Source organism: Panthera pardus, unplaced genomic scaffold, assembly GCF_024362965.1.
Source record: "Panthera pardus isolate Hobbes unplaced genomic scaffold, ASM2436296v1 HiC_scaffold_20, whole genome shotgun sequence".
Classification (NCBI taxonomy): domain Eukaryota; kingdom Metazoa; phylum Chordata; class Mammalia; order Carnivora; family Felidae; genus Panthera; species Panthera pardus.
In genome coordinates, this window is record NW_026526766.1 from 55,592,454 (window position 1) to 55,612,904 (window position 20,451).

Genomic DNA, 20,451 nt, shown 5'->3' on the forward strand with positions numbered 1-20,451 from the left:
CTAACTTTCAGTAACAAGTTCACTATGGGACATTCACTCCAAGAAAACAATTACTGGTAGACCTCTACCAAGGGATGGAACAAGAGAAGTGTTACAGCTTGATTCTAGAATCTTGAAAGAAAAAGAAGTCTTAACAGGAAAGAAGATTTTGAGATTAAGATTTTATTACCAAAATGGCCTCTCAAAGTTCTAAGTGAAAACATCACCCTAAAATTTAATGTTATATTTTCCAGCCTATGTTTGGAAGCACAACCATGTTGAAAGAGGCAATTCAGTTCTTCTTAACATTAAACAAAATTTTCTGAAAACCTGCCAAATACTAAATGTACCTTCTATTCACAGGTATAGACAATGTCAATGTGCCTTTTCACAAATGTCTACCTCATCGTTGACAACACTAGTAACTATGAAAACTCTACTGCCAAAATAACAGTATAATTTGCCAAAACATACCTGTTTAACTTTCGCTTCAAACTCTGAATCATTTTTATCAAAGATCACTTGAGCGAGACGCATCTGTTCAGCTGTTGCCTGAAAAGCACACACACAACTTTTAAAGAGTTGAGCACACAAAATAGAAGTTAGATGCCAAAATATGCTGCAAAAAGAAAAAAGCTCTCAAGCAGTACAGCACTATGTAACAGAAATACTGATTAACTAAAAAAAAAACAAAAAAAAAAAACAAAAGGACTCTGAATTTAGAGCTCTAAAATGTATACAATCTGTTTCCATAAGCCAAATTAGCATCAAATTAAATGGCATAAAGGTCCCATTCCTTTGGCCAAATGACAAAGTTATTATTCATCTCAACTGGCCATGTGACTCATTTAAATTTTCTTTCCCTTGAGGAAAGGGAGTGACAAGTACTAGAGAAAACTGGAAGAACAAGAAGCCATGGCAACTGCTAGACACAGGCTTAGAACTAGCCTGGCTGTCAAAAAAGAAAAAGAAACTCTGCTGTCAATTCTTAAAAGGTATCTTGGTCAGTACTGAAGAGAAGGGCTATATTTATCTAAATAAAAATTATGTGCAAGGGGGACGGGGGAAATGCCTGTGTGGCTCAGTCAGTTAAGTATCTGACTCTTCTTGATTATATCTCAGATCTTGATCTCAGGGTCATGAGTTCAAGACCCACGTTGGGCTCCATGCTGGGTGGGAAGCCTACGTGGCGGGGGGCGAGGGAAGAATGGCGCCTGAGTGGCTCAGTTGGTTGAGCATCTGACTCTTGATTTCAGCTCAGGTCATGATCTCCCAGCTCATGGGATCAAGCCTTGTGTCAGGCTCTGTACTGGGAGTTTGAAGCCTGCTTGGGATTCTCTTTCCCTCCCTCTCTGCTCCTACCCCACTCTCACTCTCTCTAAATAATAAATACAGAGAAGAGAAAAGAGAAAAAGAAAAATAGAATAAGGAGCAAAACCGATGAAAACACACACAAAAAAAAACCTAGAGAACAAAGCACAATTGCTATCTTCTGTTTCAAAACTAAAAGGCACAGAGCACAAAGAAAATGATAACAATACATAAAACAACATCTAAGTTTTTCTAACTCAGAAATAAAAATGAAGACTATACACAAAGAAGAAACATAATAATAAACGTTTAACAGTTAATGTTTCAAGAGAACTAGAAGGTGAAAGGGGAAAATATTTTAAGTAAAAATTTAGGGGTGCCTGGGTGGCTCAGTCAGTTAAGCATATAACTCTTGATTTCTGTTCAGGTCATGATCTCACAGTTTGAGTTCAAGTCCCACATGGGGCTTGGCACTGGCAGTGAGGAGCCTGCTTGGGATTCTCCCTCTTTCCATGCCCTCCCCTGGCTCACTCACCCTCTCAAAATAAATAAACTTCAAAAAACAAAAAAACAAAAACCAACTCATTTTATACTCAAGTGTGAAGGGCATAAATTGTTACCAGCACCTAATCACAAGGGAATATTATTCCCATGAGCCTTTCCTCAGGAATCAACAACAGTATTGTCCTTAGACAACCAAAATGACTATAGACATTGACATAAGTATTTTTTTAATTGTTCTTAATGTTTATTCATTTTTGAGAGATGGGGGGGTTGGGGGGTTGAGGTGGGGCAGAGAGAGGGAGTCACAGAATCTGAACCAGGCTCCAGGCTCTGAGATATAAGCACAGAGCCTGTTGTGGGATTCAAACTCATGAACTGCAAAATCATGACCTGAGCTGAAGTCAGATGCTTAACCAATTGAGCCACCCAGGTGCTCCTGACTAAGTATTAATGGTGACTGCCGAGCATATACTCACTGTAAAAAAAAAAAAAAAAAAAGGCGGGGGGGAGGGCAAATGATATCTCAAAGGGAGAAAATATGCTATACAACAGGTAATGAACAGAGTATATAGATACAGCATAACTAAAAAGAAGAAGACTGGGGAATCTCTGCAACTTCCAGATGTGGCTTGTCAGCTGATTTAGGTCCCAAGGGTCCCAAAGGCTGTACCCTGAAGCAATGGATGCACCAACCTATCCTTCAGGCTGGCACTGGCTGCCACATTATCATATTTACACTTGAGGGCCACCTCTATCAAGTAAAATATGATTGTAGGGATATTGGGGTGGCCTTGTATTAGGCCTGTCGTATGGAAAAAACATGTAGTAACTGTCACATAGAACAAAGAGGCTAAGTCCTGTCACCTTTATGATAGGGACTGCCTGTATTAACCTGTACTAAATGTTGTTGTAGGGAGACAGAACTTGGCTTTGTTTTGGGAGCCTCCCATCTCCTTCAGATACCTGCCAACATCCTATATTTTCAACCCAACATGGGGCTTGATCCCACAACTCTAGGATCATGACATGAGCCAAAAATCAAGTGTCGGATGCTCTACAAACTGAGCCACTCAGGCACCCCAATTTCTTGATTCTTATTAAGCAGTCCTGTGATTATTTTTTGTTTTGTTTTAAGGTTTTTAAAAAAAATACACTGGGTTGAGGAGTCAACTTCGGCTCAAGTCATGATCTCAAGATTTGAGTTCAAGCTCCACATTGGGCTCGCTGCTGTCCATGCAGAGCCCACTTCTGTCTTCTATCTTCTGTCCGTCTCTCTCTCTGCCCCTCCCCATCTCATGAGCTCTCTCTCAAAAATAAATATACATTAAAAAAGAAAATACACAATAAAAGTATTCAGATACCACAATCTTCAACTTACTCTGAAAAGGTTCAGGGGAAACACTATGTGTAGTTTCTCCTTTGTAAGAAGGAGAAAAAGATAAAGTAAACATGGTAAAAATGTTAGCATCTAGGAGATGTGGATGCAGGATATTCAGGAATTAGGTGTACTACTCTTGCAACTTTTCTCTAACTCTCAAAGCATGTTTTTTGTTTTGTTCGTTTGTTTTTTAAAGTGAGATTCAAAGAGACTGAAGTAATTCATCTAACTGGTAAAGTGGCAGGCCCACTCATGGTCTTCTCTCTTATCTCCCTCTAGTTTGATAGGTTATCTCAGAACACCTCTACCTTTGGACATTTAGAACTGAGTAATAAACATCTTACAGAATAAAGTTTTCCCCCCACCCTAGGTTGCTTCCCTAGGAAATACTTCCTAGAATGGGAGAATGGGATTAATGGATAAATGAACATGAACACTATTTTATTCACACTGCTTTGCGAAATTCTCAACACACATTTTTATTTTTTATTTTTCTCACCCATCCCAACCCTCATCACAAGTTTTTATAAAAGAAAATTAGGAATTTTTTTTTTAATTTTTTTTTTTAACGTTTATTTATTTTTGAGACAGAGAGAGACAGAGCATGAACAGGGGAGGGGCAGAGAGAGAGGGAGACACAGAATCAGAAGCAGGCTCCAGGCTCTGAGCCATCAGCCCAGAGCCCGACTCGGGGCTCAAACTCACGGACCGTGAGATCGTGACCTGAGCTGAAGTCGGACGCTTAACCGACTGAGCCACCCAGGTGCCCCAGAAAATTAGGAATTTAAGGGCCTAAGAATCTTTCCTACAGCTCAGTATGCAGTTTTTTCATCGCATTGCATAAAATGAGCCATCCCCAAAAGGCCCATGGAGAAACTAATGACAACTCTTGAGAGGAAGAGAGTCCCCTCCCCTAGTCTGGAGACTGATTCACTGGATATCAGCCCAAGAAGGTTACTTGGGTCTAAGATGAAAACAATTTATAATCCTGACATTTCATGTGGCCCTCCTTTAAAAGATTACACTTTTATCAAGTTTTTCTTCTTTTTAATTTAAGAGAGAGAAAGAGAGAGAAAGAGCACAAGCGAAAAGGGCAGAGGGAAACAGAATCTCAAGCAGGCTCCATGCTCAGCAAGAAGCCTGAGGCAGGGCTCAATACCACGTTCCTAAAATCACGACCTGAGCAAAAGTCAAGAGTCAGACACTCAACCAACTGAGCCATCCAGGCATCCCTTAAGATTTTATTTTTGGAGCACCTGAGTGGCTCTGTCAGTTAAGCACCCAACTCTTGATTTCAGCTCAGGTTATGATCTCACAGTTCACAGATTCAAGCCCTGCATCGGGCCCTGCATTGACAGTGTGCAACCTGCTTGGGATTCTCTCTCTCTCCCTCTCTCTCTCCCTCTCTCTCTCTCTCTCTCTCTGCCCCTCCCCTGCTGGCATGCTCACACTCTTGCTCTCTCTCCCTTAAAAATACACATAAAAAATTTAATTGTTTATTTTTGAGAGAGAGAGAGAGAGAGAGAAAGAGAGAGAGAGAGAGAGAAACACAAGATCTGAAGTAGGCTCTTTACTGACAGACAGCAGAAACCCTGATGCGTGGCTCAAACTCACAAACCGCAAGATCATGACCTGAGTCAAAGTCGGATGCTTAAATGACTGAGCCACCCAGGTGTCCCAAAAGATTTTATTTTTAAATAATCTCTATACCCAATGTGGGGCTCAAACTTACATCCCCAAGATCAAGAGTCACATGCTCCATCGACTAAGCCAGCCAGGCATCCCTAAAAGATAACACTTTTAATCTTGACTGATTCAATAAACAAAAACAAAAAAATATTGTTTTCATCTATTTTTTTTATTATTAGCAGGGTTGCACCTATGCTTACTTATAACTTGTATTCCTTCTTTGATAAGAGGCTGTTGATAAAATATTTTCTTAAGCATTCACCTATAAAGGGAAGGCCTATTCCAAAAAGTCCAAATTTTTCCAAAAATAGGTAGTCTTTCTTGATTATTTGTAAGTATCAGGGTAAATATATTTAGGAGTAAGCACTGTATAGATGTAGGTCTGTTGACAGAAGCAAAATACAAGGCTAAAGTTATACTGAAAAATGTAAAACAACAATTAAGTAGAGTCTACACTCCGTGTCTCTCTTTTTTATATTTTTTAATGTTTATTAATTTTTTCAGCTTTGCAAGACATAGGGTTTTTTTTTTTAATATGAAATTTATTGTCAAATTGATTTCCATACAACACCCAGGGCTCAATGTTTGTTTATTTTTGAGAGAGAGGCAATGAGAGTATGAGCTGGAGGGGGGGTTGGGGTGGGGGTGGGCAGGGAGAGAGGGAGACACAGAAACTGAAGCAGGCTCCAGGCTCTGAGCTGTCAACACAGAGCCCGACACGGGGTTCAAACTCACGAACCGTAAGAGAAATCATAACCTGAGCCAAAGTCAGACACTTAACTGACTGAGCCACCCAGGCACCCCTACTTTCTGTGTCTCTTAATATCAATAGGGCACTTGGGTATGAATGACTATTAAAAAAGTACCTGTAATTAGCTATCAAAGTATAGTCAAGTATCAATCTGAAATTTATGATGGGTCTCTAGAAAAAGGTTTGCAAAACTAGTCAATAACATGTATAAAATGCTCTATTTTGTACCAGGTACTGTAGTTAGCATTTTATTTAAATTGTCTCACTTCATTTAAAATAATAATATAGGGCACAGGCTCTGTGCTGACAACTCAGAGCCTGGAGCCTGCTTCAGATCCTTTGTCTCCCTCTCTCTTCTCCTCCCTTGCTTGCTCTCTCTCAAAAATAAACATTAAAAAAAAATTTTTTTTAAAGGTTGGGGGCACCTGGGTGGCCCAGTGGGTTGAGTGCTGACTTCAGCTCAGATCATGAGTTCATGGTTTATGGGTTCGGGTCCCATGTCTGGCTCTGTGCTGACAGCCTGGAGCCTGCTTCAGATCCTGTGTCTCCCTCTCTCTCTGCTCCTCCCCTGCTTGCGTGCTCTCTCCCACTCTCAAAAATAAACACTTAAAAAAAATTTTTTTTAAATAATAATATAGGGGCGTCTGGATGGCTCGGTCAGGGTAAGTGTCTGACTTTGGCTCAGGTCATGATCTCCTGGTTCGTGAGTTTGAGCCCCGCGTCAGGCTCTCTGCTGACAGCTCAGAGCCTGAGCCTGCTTTGGATTCTGTGTCTCCCTCTCTCTCTGCCCCTCTCCCACTCGCAGTCTGTCTCTCTCTCTCTCAAAAATAAAATAAACATTCAAAAAATTTTAATAATATAAATAAATCTAAGGTAAAACTATTTATTTCTATTAAATAGAAATTAAATATTTTATATATATGGGCCTTATTAACTAAAAGCCATATAATATTAAAGGACTCTTTCCAGCCAACAATGCTTGAAAGTAAAGGCAGCTTTTTGTAAGTGTCTTATAATTCATTTATTTCTCTACTTCAGAGTATTACTTCTCCATATATTCTGGATTCTCCAAATATATTCCGGATTCTCCAAATATATTCCAAGCACATACCTAGATTAATAATAAAGAAAAGGAGGAGCACCTGGCTAATTCAATCAGTAGAGTATGCGACTCCTGATCTTAGGGTTTTAAGTTCGAGCCCCATGTTGGGTGTAGAGATTACTTAAAAATAAAATCTTACCAAGAAAAAAAAGAAAAGAAAAAGAAGAAAAAGGAGATAGCTAGATGCTAACAGTAGCAGAAAAATGTTCAGAATCAAGTAGTTGACAGTGTCTATGAATCACTGCTTCTCTTTCCCATTATGTAAAATCTACTTTATAAAAACAAGATTCAAAATCCTAAGGTTTCCTACAAAAGACATATGTGCTTCCTACTTAACATAACTCTAAACAAAGCAAACAAGAGTTTCACAAAAACTTACCTGTACTACTTGTTTCTGTAGTTGTGATGCCTGTGTTCCTGAAATCTGTGTTTTTTCCCGAGAACCTCGGGAACGGTCACTGCTCACCGAAGTCATCATATACAGTATATACAAAATAACGTATGTACAAAATAGAAAATCTGCAAGAAAGCAGGCATGGTAAGCAGGCATGGTAAGCAGGCATTCCAAATTACAGTATGAGGCAAGAAAAAAATCCAGGGATAAGGAGGAAACATGAGACAAAACATAAAAGTTCTCTAAAACACAAATTCTCAAGAAATAATCCATTAAGGTTTTACATTTTCCTAGCAACAAGTGGACCAATTTTACTAACTAATGCAATCTCAAAGTTTAGGGAAAAACAAATTTAAAAAATGGGGCGCCTGGGTGGCTTAGTTGGTTAAGTGTCCGAGTTCAGCTCAGGTCATGATCCCACGTTTCTTGAGTTCAAGCCCCATGTAGAGCTCTGTGCTGATAGCTGGGAGCCTGGAGCCTACTTCGGATTCTGTTTCCTTCTCTCTGTCCCTCCCCTGCTCATGCTCTGTCTCTCAAAAATGAATAAACATTAAAAAAAATTTTTTTTAACGAAAATCTATAGTTTAAAATTATAGCAATTCTAAACAAAAATCTCAGGAGCTCCTGGGATGCTTAGTCAGTAGAGCTGACTATTTAGTTCACTTGGACAAGAGGGATCCCTCTCTGAAGGCCAGCAGAATGAAGAAGAGGTACTACAACAGCTAAATTTTTATGATTAGGACACAGTCAACAGTTTGTTGTATCAGTCTTTACTTTTTTTAGTAAAATAGGCAAAAACATCTGCAGAGAATGGGATGGGTGAGGAATGTTAAGAAAATGGATTCTCTCAGAATAAACTTAAAAAGGGGGGAGAAGGGCTGGGGGCCTACATGGCTCTTGATTTTGGCTCAGGTCATGATCTCATGGTTCATGAGATCGAGCCCACTGGGCTCAGTGCTGACAGTGAGAAGCTTCCTTGGGATTCTCTTTCTTCCTCTCTGTCTGCCCCTCCCTGACTTGTGCTCACTCTCTCAAAAAATAAATAAAACACTTAAAAAAAAAAAAAAAAAAGGGGGGTCAGGGAGCACCTGGGTGGCTTAGTCGGTTAAGCGTCCGACTTCGGCTCAGGTCATGAGCTCGCGGTCAGTGGATTAGAGCCCTGTGTTGGGCTCTGTGCTGACACTTCAGAGCCTGTAGCCTGCTTCAGATTCTGTCTCCCCTGCCCCTTCCCCACTTGCATGCTGTCTCTCTTTTAAATAAAACATTAAAAAAAAACTTGTTTTTTAAAGCGGGGGGGGGGGGGGGGGGGGCGGGGCGGGGGGGTCTCCTGGGTGGCTCAGTCAGTTAGGCGTCCAGCTCTTGATTTCAGCTCAGGTCATGATCTCATGGTTTGTGGGATCAAGCCTTGTGTCCAGCTCTGCACTGACAGCGAGAAGCCTGCTTGGGATTCTCTCTCTCCCTTTCTGTCCTTCCCTCACTCAAGCTCTCTCTCAAAATACATTAACTGATTAAGAAAGAAAGAAAGAAAGAAAGAAAGAAAGAAAGAAAGAAAGAAAGAAAGAAAGAAAATGGCAAAAGCTTGTAATAGCTACTAAGGGAAATACAAGGGGAAGTTGATAGAAAACAAGTAAAAAGAATTGAAGAGCGACACTGAAGATCCCAAATGAAAGCAGAAATCCTAAATATATAGGTGGCACTAATCCACATATTACCATGAAAGCAAAGCTAATGTCAGAAATTGAGAATTGCAGCTGAATAATCAAGGGAGATGTGGGTTAAGATGAATAAACCCCTTGTTGAATTATCTCACAAAATAAAAGAATTTTAAACCAGAAAGAGTCCATTTATTCAAGGCACAGATGACATCACCAGGTGAAGAGCTGCTCTTATCTACCTCTAACACTGGGGCCTTTCCCGTAATACGTATTTGAAAACATCCCTTCCTAAAGAATACTCTCCAGCTTATTACGATCCTGGCTGCGAGATTCACAACCTCACTAAAGGCAAAGAATAACACTTTTAAATAATGTTTTCCAGGGGTGCCTGGGGCTCAGTCAGTTAAGCATCCGACTTCGGCTCAGGTCATGACCTCATGGTCCAGGGGTTCAAGTCCCGCGTAGGACTCTGTGCTGGCAGCTCAGAGCCTGGAGCCTGCTTCAGATTCTGTCTCCCTCTCTCTCTGCCCCTCCCCAGTTCACATTCAGTCTCTCTCGCTCTCAAAAAGAAATAAACATAAAAAAAATTCTATGTTTTCCATTAAAACTGTATTTTATTCTAGTATGATTGACTTATAGCCTTCTGGGTCATTAAGTACTCAGACAATTTGATGAAAAGTATGGACTCTCCCCTCAGAAAAATGCATAGCCACATACAATGCTGCCTGAAATTTCAGGTTTATATCTCCCATACCCTTCCCCAAAGCAATGGGCAACCCCACTCTACCCCCTCAATGCCCACAAACAGCCAGGCAAAAAGCCATGCTCCAAGAATTTACAACAGCTCTCAGGGCACCTGGCTGGCTCAGTCTGAAGAACATGTGAGTGTTGATCTCTGAGTCATGAGTTCAAGCCCTACACTGGATATTTTTTAATAAATAAACATTTTTAAAAATTTTTGGAAACGTTCAAAAATATAAACTATTAGGGCCCTTATTCTTAAGGGTATCCTTGATCAGGCCAATATTAAATATAACTGCTGGGGCACATGACTGGCTCAGTCAGTAGAGCATGGAGACTCTTAATCTCAGGGTTGTTAAGTTTGAGTCCCAAGTTGAGTGTATAGATTACTTAAAATATAACTGCTCATTTGGTCATGAATCAAAATCTCATAATTATCACACTTTTTAAAGGGGTTCTCAGGGCGCCTGGGTGGCTCAGTCGGTTGAGTATCCAACTTTGGCTCAGGTCACGATCTCGCAGTCCGTGAGTTCGAGCCCCGCGTCGGGCTCTGGGCTGATGGCTCAGAGCCTGGAGCCTGCTTCTGATTCTGTGTCTCCCTCTCTCTCTGCCCCTCCCCCGTTCATGCTCTGTCTCTGTCTCAAAAATAAATAAAAGCGTTAAAAAAACTTAAATAAAAAAAAATAAAGGGGTTCTCTTCTCTGCTTCCCTAAAAACCAAAAGCACCTGCTTTGCTCCAAAAGAAACAAGGGAAAACTCATATCCTCTTACATTCAATAAACATATACTTAAGTCTTAATACTTAATCATCATACTACTACCTATGTCCTCTCTAGAGAAACTGGCTGTTATCAAGATCTGCTGAAATGTTACAAATACACTCGGTTAATGGTAATGGTAAAAGTCATGATTTATCTAAATATCTTAGACAAATATAATTAGTGGGAAAACCTATATACCCTTCCCTCCAAATCACATTTAAGAGCATCAACTGGAACTAGACTAACCCTCTATGACTTACAAATATCTGCTTGAATCAATATGCTAAATAGGAAACATGAAACAATGTACTTCATATCAATTTTTTTTTTTCAATGTTGGGCCTACGTGACTAAAAATTAAAACTGGAACTTAACAGTTTACACCACTTGGGGCACCTGGGTGGCTCAGTCAGCTAAGCGTCCAACTTCAGCTCAGGTCATGATCTCACAGTTTGTGAGTTCAAGCCCCGCATCGGGGCTGACCGTTCAGAGCCCGGAGCCTGCTTTGGATTCTGTGTCTCCCTCTCTCTGCCCCCTCTCTCTCATGTACGCACTCTCTCAAAAATAAATAAGCATTAAAAAAATTAAAAACACTGTGTACCACTTATAAGATGATTTCATGGGTGAGATGTCCAGGAAAGAGGCATTTTACACTGCCCTAATTGGTCCAACCTATCTCGGATAAGCTGTAACCTATCCATCCCCTTAAGGAAGCCTAGAAGAAGTTCATTATCTGCCATCTCAAGGTCCTCTTTTTTTTTTTTTTTTTTTTTAAATGTTTATTTGGTGGGGGGGCAGGAGCAGAGAGGGAGACAGAGGATCTGACGCAGGCTCCTTGTTGACAGCAGAGAGCCTGACACAGGGCTTAAACTCAGGAACCCTGAGATCATGACCTGAGCCGAAATCAAGAGTTGGACACTTAACTGACTGAGCTACCCAAACGCCCCTAAGAATCCATTTTCGTAACATCCTATTTTTAGTTTACAAAGTATCCTATTTTTTATCTTATTGTACACCACAACAGTCTTAAGGAATAGATAGATATTATTGCTATCCCCATTCGTACATGCTGAATCAGCATGGACAAAATATTCTTTGGAAAAAAAAAATGTATGAGTTGTCTCAGCCCTCAAAATTCTATGCTATAGCTTGTAGCAAAACTTCTAAATACAAATGTGTGTGTGCAAAACAATGTACAAAAATTAAGTATATGTACCTATATGCCAGCTAAAGGGAAAAAAATAAGTCAATTTCTTAAGAAATTGTCTATGACTCCTTCTGCACTACAATGGCAGTACTGAATAGTTGTAACAGAAGCAAGGCAGAAAATATTTACTACCTGGCCCTTTACAGAAAGTGTTCTCACCCTTTTTTAGAGTTAGAGTGGTAATTCTCCCTCAACTACAGATTCAATTAAATTCTCATCAAATTTCTAACAAGGATTTTTTTTGAAGTTTGTTTTTTTTTTTTTTTGTTTTTTTTTTAATAATCTCTACACCCAACATGGGGCTTGAATTCATGACTGGGAGATCAAGAGTCATACGCTCCTCCAACTGAGCCAGCCAGGCGCCCCTCTAACAAGGTTTTATTGCCTAAAACCTTACTAGTCGGATTCTAAATTTACATGGGAAGCAAATAGTCAAGAACAGCCAAGATACTTCTTCAAAACGAAACAAAACCAAAAAGCAAAGGAACAATACTTACCTTACAGGTACCAAGGATTATAATGCTTCAGTAATTACAACAGTACAGGGATAGAAAAGCTGGCCAATGGATCAGAACAAGAAGCCCAGAAAGAGACCCAAGCATATACAACTATGGTTTCTAACAGAGATGGCATTGCATGCGATGAGAAAAGATAAATTCTTAAAGAAGTGAGGTTGAAAGAAGTGGTTGATTATACTTAAAAAAAATTTTTTTTATTAGACCATACATTAAAAAGTCAAATTAGGGGTGCCTGGCTGGCTCAATCAGAAGAGCATGCAACTCTTTATCTCGGGGTCATGAGTTCGAGCCCCACTTAGTATAACAATCTGGCCTTATCTAATAAAGGTGAACATGTATATACCCTATGACTTACATGCTATAGAAGCTGGTAACTTTTAGAGATTAAGAATGACCTAAGACCAAATCATAGCAGAGCCAATGATTCCAAAAAGAACAATACATGGAATTCTATTTTCTAGAACAAGAAGTTACAGAGACCTCAAAGCAAGCATTCACATGATGTGGAATAATGTTCCCCTATTTATAAGTCTTCTACATCTCAAGTTAATGAAATGACACTATGTATACTAGCATTTCTAAGTATCTTTTGGACCTGTGTATCCAAAAGATACTCAGAGGAGACTAACCAAAATTCAACATACCAGTTCAGGCATCACAAGGAAAATTATATCCCTGAAAGTCTGACCAGCTTTTTCTGAGTTACCTATCCTAATATCATTTACTTATGTTCCCAGTAGGTCCTCTGTTAACTGGAATGCTAGATAAAGGCCACAGACATATTACTGCACTGACTTTTACATCAACTATAATAGCAAATAACCAATTAACCAGAGTATTTCACATGCCAAATATGCTGGTTTAAAACTCACTATATTTCAGGGGCAACTGGAAGGCTCAGACAATTGAGCATTTGACTCTTAACCTCAGCGCAGGTCATGATCTCAGTCTGTGGGTTTGAGCCCTGTGTCGGGCTTCACACTGAAAGCATGGAGGCTGCTTGGGATTCTCTCTCTGCCCCTCCCAGCTTGCATGCACTCACACACACACTTTCTCCCTCAAAATAAACAAACTTAAAAAAAACTTACTATATTTGAATCTGCCTCTCAGTAACAGTACACACTTTGAATTTTTTTTTTTTTTTGAGTTTAACCATTTTGATATTTTGTTGGTTTGGGTTTATTGTTTTAGTTATATTACATGGAACACAGTTAATTGTTCTGCCATAATGATTTTTACAGCTTTCTCCGAGTTTAGTGTTCTCCAAAATGAATAAATACACATGAACAAATACACTTTTTTAAACTATAAAAGCACCACACAAATGTTAAAACACATTAGTATTTCCCAGGGCACCTACATGGCTCAGTCAGTTAAGCATCCAACTCTTGATTTCAGCTCAGGTCACGATCTCAAAGTTTGAGAGATCAAGCCCACATCAGGCTCTGTGCTGACAAGCTTGCTTGGGATTCTCTCTCTCCTCTCTTTGCCCTTCCCCTGCTCAGGCGCATGCTCTCCCAAAATAAATAAAAACTTGGGGCGCCTGGGTGGCTCAGTCGGATAAACGTCCGACTTCAGCTCAGGTCATGATCTGGCAGTCTGTGAGTTCGAGCCCCGCATTGGGCTCTGTGCTGACAGCTCAGAGCCTGGAGCCTGTTTCAGATTCTGTGTCTCCCTCTCTCTCTGACCCTCCCACGTTCATGCTCTGTCTCTGTCTCAAAAATAAATAAACGTTAAAAAAAATTTTTTTTAAATAAAAACTTTTTAAAAAGTTATTTCTGAAGTAAAGGGATTTACTTGATTATTTCTAAAATCACCTCTAAGCATGATTATTCTGTAATTTTACCTTATGTATCTAAAGTTAAACATCCAATCAAAATCTTAGTGGTATTCCTAAAGTTAAAAAAAAAATTTTTAGTTTACTTACAGATTTCCAAACAGTTGCTTTTGTACTGAATTATGTGACCCTTTATTCACTCATCTTTTCAACTGTTTATCACTCTATGCTCTCATTTATGAAAATAATCTAGATACATTAAATATAACAAAGAATTTCTTCTTACAGGAGTGCCATCTGCTGATAAAAATCTGCATGTACAGAAATAAACATAAGCTAAGTTGAATGGATGCTAAGACTGACCTTTCTGATTTACCAAAAGAGACTTTTAACAGTCTTGTTATTACAGCCAAACATTTTGATACAATGTACTTGAATCCCTACTTGTCAATCAGGAAAGCAACACAAGTTTTTTATGTTTCAAACTATTACAGTTTTACTAATTCACTGTATCAGTATAAATATTAAGACTTCTATCTCCACTGCAATCATCAATCCTCAATCCACATTCCAAGTAGGTGTTTAGACTATAAATAATGTCCCCAGTTCCATGGCTGAATCAGAATTATATTGCCTTGTGAAACATGAGAAGTACACTGCTTACTTTATGTTACATACTTTTGTTTGGAAATAACCATTTTTATCCTTTAAAGTTTACTCCTCTGGGTTATATATACATAAACTGTTACCACCAAACACAAATACAATCCTTGCAAAAAAAAAAAAAAAAAAAAAAATTCAAAGAAGAAAAACGATGGCCCCAACATTTGCTTCTGAGGATGCTTAAACCAATTCAGATTAGCTTATTTTCTGTCAACATAGCTACCCACACTAACTGTAATATCAGAATAGCTGTATTTCCACTTAATAAAAAAAAAAAAAAAAAAGTCTTGAGGTGCCTGACTAGCTCAGTCCGTAGAGCATGTGACCGTTGATCTCAGGGTCTCACTTTGAGCCCACAATGGATGTAGACTTTACTTTAAAAAATTCAAAAACTGGGGCGCCTGGGTGGCTCAGTCGGTTGAGCAGCCGGCTTCGGCTCAGGTCATGATCTCGCAGTCTGTGAGTTCGAGCCCCGCGTAGGGCTCTGTGCTGACAGCTCAGAGCCTGGAGCCTGCTTCGGATTCTGTGTCCCCCTCTCTCTCTGCCCCTCCCCCACTCATGCTCTGTCTCTGTCTCAGAAATAAACATTAAAAAATTTTTTTTAAAAATTCAAAAACTGAAGTCTTTTTTTTAATGTTTATATTTGAGAGACACAGAGACAGAGCATGAGCAGGAAGGGGCAGAGAGAGAGAGGGAGGGAGGGAGACACAGAATCCGAAGCAGGCTCCCAGGTGCCCCTCAAAAAATAAAAAGTCTTAATGCTTAAGATGTCCAGCGAAAAACTTCCAAAGATAAAACTGGGAATTTACAGAGCAAACACAGAGGAAAAAATTAAAAATTGTTACTGAAATTTTCTGGAAAAACAAACTTTCTTATATTAATTTTATATATAACTTCTGGGGGTGCCTGGGTAGCTCAGTTGGTTAAGTGTCCAACTTCAGCTCAGGTCATGATCTCAAGGTTTTTGAGTTTGAGCCCCGCGTTGGGCTGTGCTGACAACTCAGAGCCTGGAGCCTGCTTCGGATTCTGTGTCTCTTGCTCTCGCTTGCTCTCGCTCTCTCTGCCCTCCCCCTCTCATGCTCTCTCTCTCAAAAATAAATAAGCATTTAAAAAAATTCTGGAGACAGTGAATTCATGAAACAAAGTAAAAGCATAAGTTATTAAAAAACTTATCAACCACCAATCAATTGTGAAAATGAATAAGGCAAGGAAACTAGACTATAAAAAGCAACAACTTTGACTAACATACTGTCACATGGGGAAATTCTATGTTGTCTCTTCTGGAAACAGAGCTATGTGTAGTAAATCGGAATGCTTCTGCAATAAGCACCCAGTTGCCAGACCAAAGGAATTCGGTTTACACTTGTGTTCCATTCCCTCTATCACTCTCCACCCACAAGAACTACTACTCTCCAACAGGTTCCAAGAGAATTCTTAGAATAGAAACAGACAAGAGCAAGAGATTCTAAAAATAATCCAGCAGAAACTCAAACATACATATCTCAGGTTCTTGAACTGAAGGAAAGACGAGGTTATTTCAATCTATCCAACCAAATTTTAAAACCCATATTTACCTCACTTCATCCAAAGTAAATTAAAGATGGGATAGATTAATATCAGGTTAGAACTGCTACATTTTTAACTTCTTTAAAAACAGTATCAGCAAAATACCATATAAAACGTCCTACCTAGATTATCTCAAGTGCAGGAATAGTCTAAATTACTTGTTATATAAGGAAAGTAAGCCAGGAGAATAAACTAACTTGATTAAACTACACATTTTGTCTGTAGAAGGGATATTTTTAGAAAATGTTTTATTAACCGCTATTTTTTTCCAAGGACTTTTTTAAAGATAAGATACCTCAGTGAAACAGTGGCATTTTCGAGTGAGTTTAGAGTTTAGAATTAACTGAAAACGGCTACAAGCCACTTGTACTTCTATTAAAGCTTAAGTAAATACCACAAATTCATCTTAAGAGGACGCTAACTTTAGGCCAACCAAACAAACAAAAAAAGTGGCTGGAACTTATCTAAAAACCACATAATATCATACCCTAACAGAAAAAATAAGGGCACACTTGATCTTTCTAAAAATTTACAGAACACTTTTTGATAACATGCTGAAAACTATGAAGATGTTGCTGAAAGCACCAACCACCAAAGTACTTTATTTAAGATGGTATCACAAAGTGTCAGCATTGGAAGGTAATTCTAAAACCAGGAGGCTCACACAACTGTAGAGTAGCTCATCTACTACATCAAAAAAAATCTATATTCCAGACACAGCAAAAATACATGTTTCTTTTTCAAAGAGAATGTAATTATTCAAACAACATGAATTAGTCAGCTAAGGGCTCAACTACTATAAACAATATACAGTTTATGTCCAAGAAGCAAGTTTCTATCAAGAATGCTTAGAGATGCTATTCACTCAGTCCTGAGACTAATGGTGCCAGGACTATCTTAGACTGGCAAGGAAAGGGGATCCTTCATCTATATGAAGGATTTAATTTATTCACTCATTCCCAAAAGCCTAAAACCCATAAGTAGAATAATACCAGCAGCAAACACATACTGTTTAATATGTGACAGACACTATCATACACACAGTATTAAGTCATTAAACTTCCCAACAACACTGAGGTATATGCTAATTATTACTCCCATTTTTTACAGACAGGAAACTGAGACAGATTCACAGCTAGTCAGTGGTAAAACCAAGATTCAAACCCAGGTAATCTAGGCCCACAGTCTGTGTCCTTAATCACTATGCTATGCTATAAGGCTAATTGCTCAATTGTAGATACACAACAAGACTCCAAGTCAGCTTCCTCTTTAAGGCAGCATAACTACAGTTGGTATCACCTGATGTGACAGATTTGGTTCTAGGTCAGAATCTCAACTATCTTCCTAACCTTTCAGATATTCACTGGTGCTCCCCTGGCTCTATATCGTTACAGTTTTGTTACCAGTTCTGTTTCACTATGTGTATTTAACTTCCAATTTGCGTTCTTGCTTTTCCTATTAAGAAAATACCCACTGGGGCACCTGCGTGGCTCGGTCAGTTGGGTATCCAACTCTTGATTTTGGCTCAGGTCATTATCTCATGGTTCGTGGGATGAAGGCCCATGTAGGGTTCTGCACTGGCAATGAGAAGCCTACTTGGGTTTCTCTCTCTCCCTCTCTCTCTACCCCTCTCCCATTCATACTCTCCCTCTCAAACATTTTTTTAAATACCCATTAAGAAAAAGAGAGAGAAAATACCCATTATTCTCAACTGTTTTCCAGAGAAGAAATTCATTTGTTCATTTCTGCAAAGAATAGGATTGGCTTAGATTAAGAACTTCAAGGGGGTGCCTGGCTGGCTCAGTTGGGAGAGCATGACTCTTGATCTCAGGGTCATGAGTTCAAGTCCCACACTGGGTGTAGAGATTAGAAAAAGATACAATAAAATTTAAAAAAATATTTTGGGGCACCTGGCTGCCTCAGCTAGTGGAGTTGGTGACTCAATCTCAGGGCTGTGAGTTTGAGCCCTACATAAGGTACAAAGATTACTTAAAATCATGGGGCACCTGTGTGGCACAGCTGGTTAAGCATCTGACTCTTGATCTCAGCTCAGGTCATGATCTCACAGTTTGTGAGTTCAAGCCCCACACTGGGTTCTGCACTGATGGTGTAGAGCCTACTTGGGACTGTCTCTCCTTCTCTCTGACTCTCCCCCACTTGTACGCGCGCTCTCTCTCTCAAGATAAATAAAATTTTTTTTTAATAAATAAAATCTTAAAAACAAACAAACAAACAAAAACTTCAACTGATCTGGGAGACCCAGAGTAGCTAGCAAGAGGAACTCTATATCACCCACCCAGGAGACAATAAGGCAGGCTAGGGTGCCAAAAAACTCTAGTATGAGATGCAATTCCATGCAACTAAACTGCTTGTGCCCTACATGCCAGAAGCTGACCAAGCTGATACTTTTATTCTCCACAGCTGCTGAGGGCAGGGTCAAGCCTCCAGCAGCTGGTGAACAAGGTTAACTCCCCTACACCCAAGCTTGGCTGACAGAAGAGCCACAACATTATTTACTATTCTGTGCGTATAATATGCCCATGGAAAAGATAAGTGCTGGTAAAGTCTGAACATTACAAAAATTATTTAAGTCCTATTTCCTCTTTCAGGTTACCTAAGGTCAAGGAGGAAAAAGTATTTAATTTTATCTATGGCTGCTTGCATACATCTGTCCCACTCCTACGTTGCTAATTTCTTGGCTATAAACCATCTTTTACCCAGAACTCCAGCTCAACAGCTACCTTATTCTTATCCCCTGAAAAGTCTCTCATTATTCATGACTAGTCTTAACCCCCTTTTTTTTAATAGCCCTTTTCTCTCTCCCGACCCCCTCAAAAAAAGGTCTATACTATACAGGATTTCACAAGACCTATAAACTTATAATACTATACTCTTAAAAAAAAGAATACTGGGGCACCTGGATGGCTCAGTCAGTTAAGCATCCGACTCTTGATTTCAGCTCAGATCAAGATCTGCAGTTTGTGAGTTTGAGCCCCGCACTGCACTCTGCACTAACAGGGCAGAGCATGTTTGGGATTCTTTCTCTCTCTACCCCTCCCCTGCTCATCTCTCTAAATAATTAAATAAATAAATAAATAAATAAATAAATAAACAAACATTAAAAAATGTTTTGAATACTATACTCTTAATTTAGATTACATTCAAATAAGCACCCCCCAAATACCAAAAGGATACCTTTATTAGAGGTTTACTACTCCACAGCCAAGGACTTTTAAAGGGTCTATTTTACGAAGTAAAAAAAAAAAAAAAGCTTAATTATAAAAGACCAAATTAAAATAGAATTTCTATAAACCATTCCTTTACCAGAACATATTAATACCTTCCTCATAAATCCAGTAAAAATTCTTACACAGATACATACTCTTCCCCCCCCACCCTTGCTCTACTTATATCATATTCTGTTCACCTTCCTATGTATTTTTCTCTGGTCTTGCCTGCCCCCCCCCCCCCCCGCCCTGTCGCCCGAATTTGTATGTATCCACATATACAACGGCACATCTACAGTCTGCTTTCAATTTCCATTTCTGAAAGCTTCCAAGTTCTTCACAGGCGCTAGCAACAAGGAATAACTGGATGCTAGGATCTCCTACCATGTTCTGACCCTGTAGTTACACTGGGCCTGGGTAACCAGTAGAATGAGAAAACAAGAAGGAGCCCAGGAGTGCCTGGGTGGTTCAATGGGTTAAGCGTCCGACTTCGACTCAGGTCATGATCTCACAGTTCATGAGTTCGAGCCCCATGTTGGGCTCTCTGCTGTCAGCACAGAGCCCACCTTGGATCCTCTGTCCCCACCCCCCCACTGACCTCCCCTGCAGACACACACTCTCTCTCAAAAATAAACATTTAAAAACAAAAAAGAGGGTGCCTGGGTGGCTCATACATTAAGCATATGACTTCAGCTCTGGTCATGATCGAGCACGAGTCCCACTTTTCTTTCTCTCTCTCCGCCCCCCTCCCTCACTTGTGCCCTCTTTCTCTCAAAAACAAAACATATCTTTCAAAAAAAATTTTTTTTCCAGGGACACCTGGCTGGCTCAGTCAGTGGAGCATGCGACTCTTGGTCTTAAGTCTGTGAATTCAAACTGCATGTTGGGTGTAGAGATTACTTAAAACTAGAATCTTTAAAAAGAAAAAAAAAAAAATTTTCCCCAGGTTTCCAATGTGTAACTGGGATGTCAAACTACTACTCTGTAAACTAGTGGTTCTCAAAGTATGATGTCCAGGCAGCAGCATCAACTGAGAACCTCTCACAAACGAAAATTCTCAAGGTCATCCCAGACCTACAGAACCAGTAATTATGTTTAGAAAGTCAGTTTGTTTTTTAGGTCATCTCTACTCTCAATGTGGAGCTTGAACACACATCCCTGAGATTAAGAGTCACATGCTACACTGACTGAGCCAGTCAGGTGCCCCAGAAATTATGTTTAAACAAGA

At 39.5% G+C, this 20,451-nt stretch overlaps 1 protein-coding gene across 6 annotated transcripts in view; it reads right to left on the bottom strand.

Annotated features, from left to right (window-relative positions):
• UBAP2 (ubiquitin associated protein 2) overlaps positions 1-20,451 on the bottom strand; it is a 111,453-nt gene that overhangs the window by 74,111 nt on the left and 16,891 nt on the right. For 5 of the 6 annotated variants that reach the window (XM_053908054.1, XM_053908053.1, XM_053908052.1 and 2 more), the window contains exons 2-3: positions 7,094-7,233; positions 454-531 (exon numbers count right to left, since the gene is read on the bottom strand). In XM_053908054.1, the coding sequence (XP_053764029.1) occupies positions 454-531; positions 7,094-7,192 (177 nt within the window). In that variant the 5' untranslated portion in view covers positions 7,193-7,233. The remainder of the gene's footprint in view (positions 1-453; positions 532-7,093; positions 7,234-20,451) is intronic. The other variant, XM_053908056.1, reaches the window with a different exon arrangement.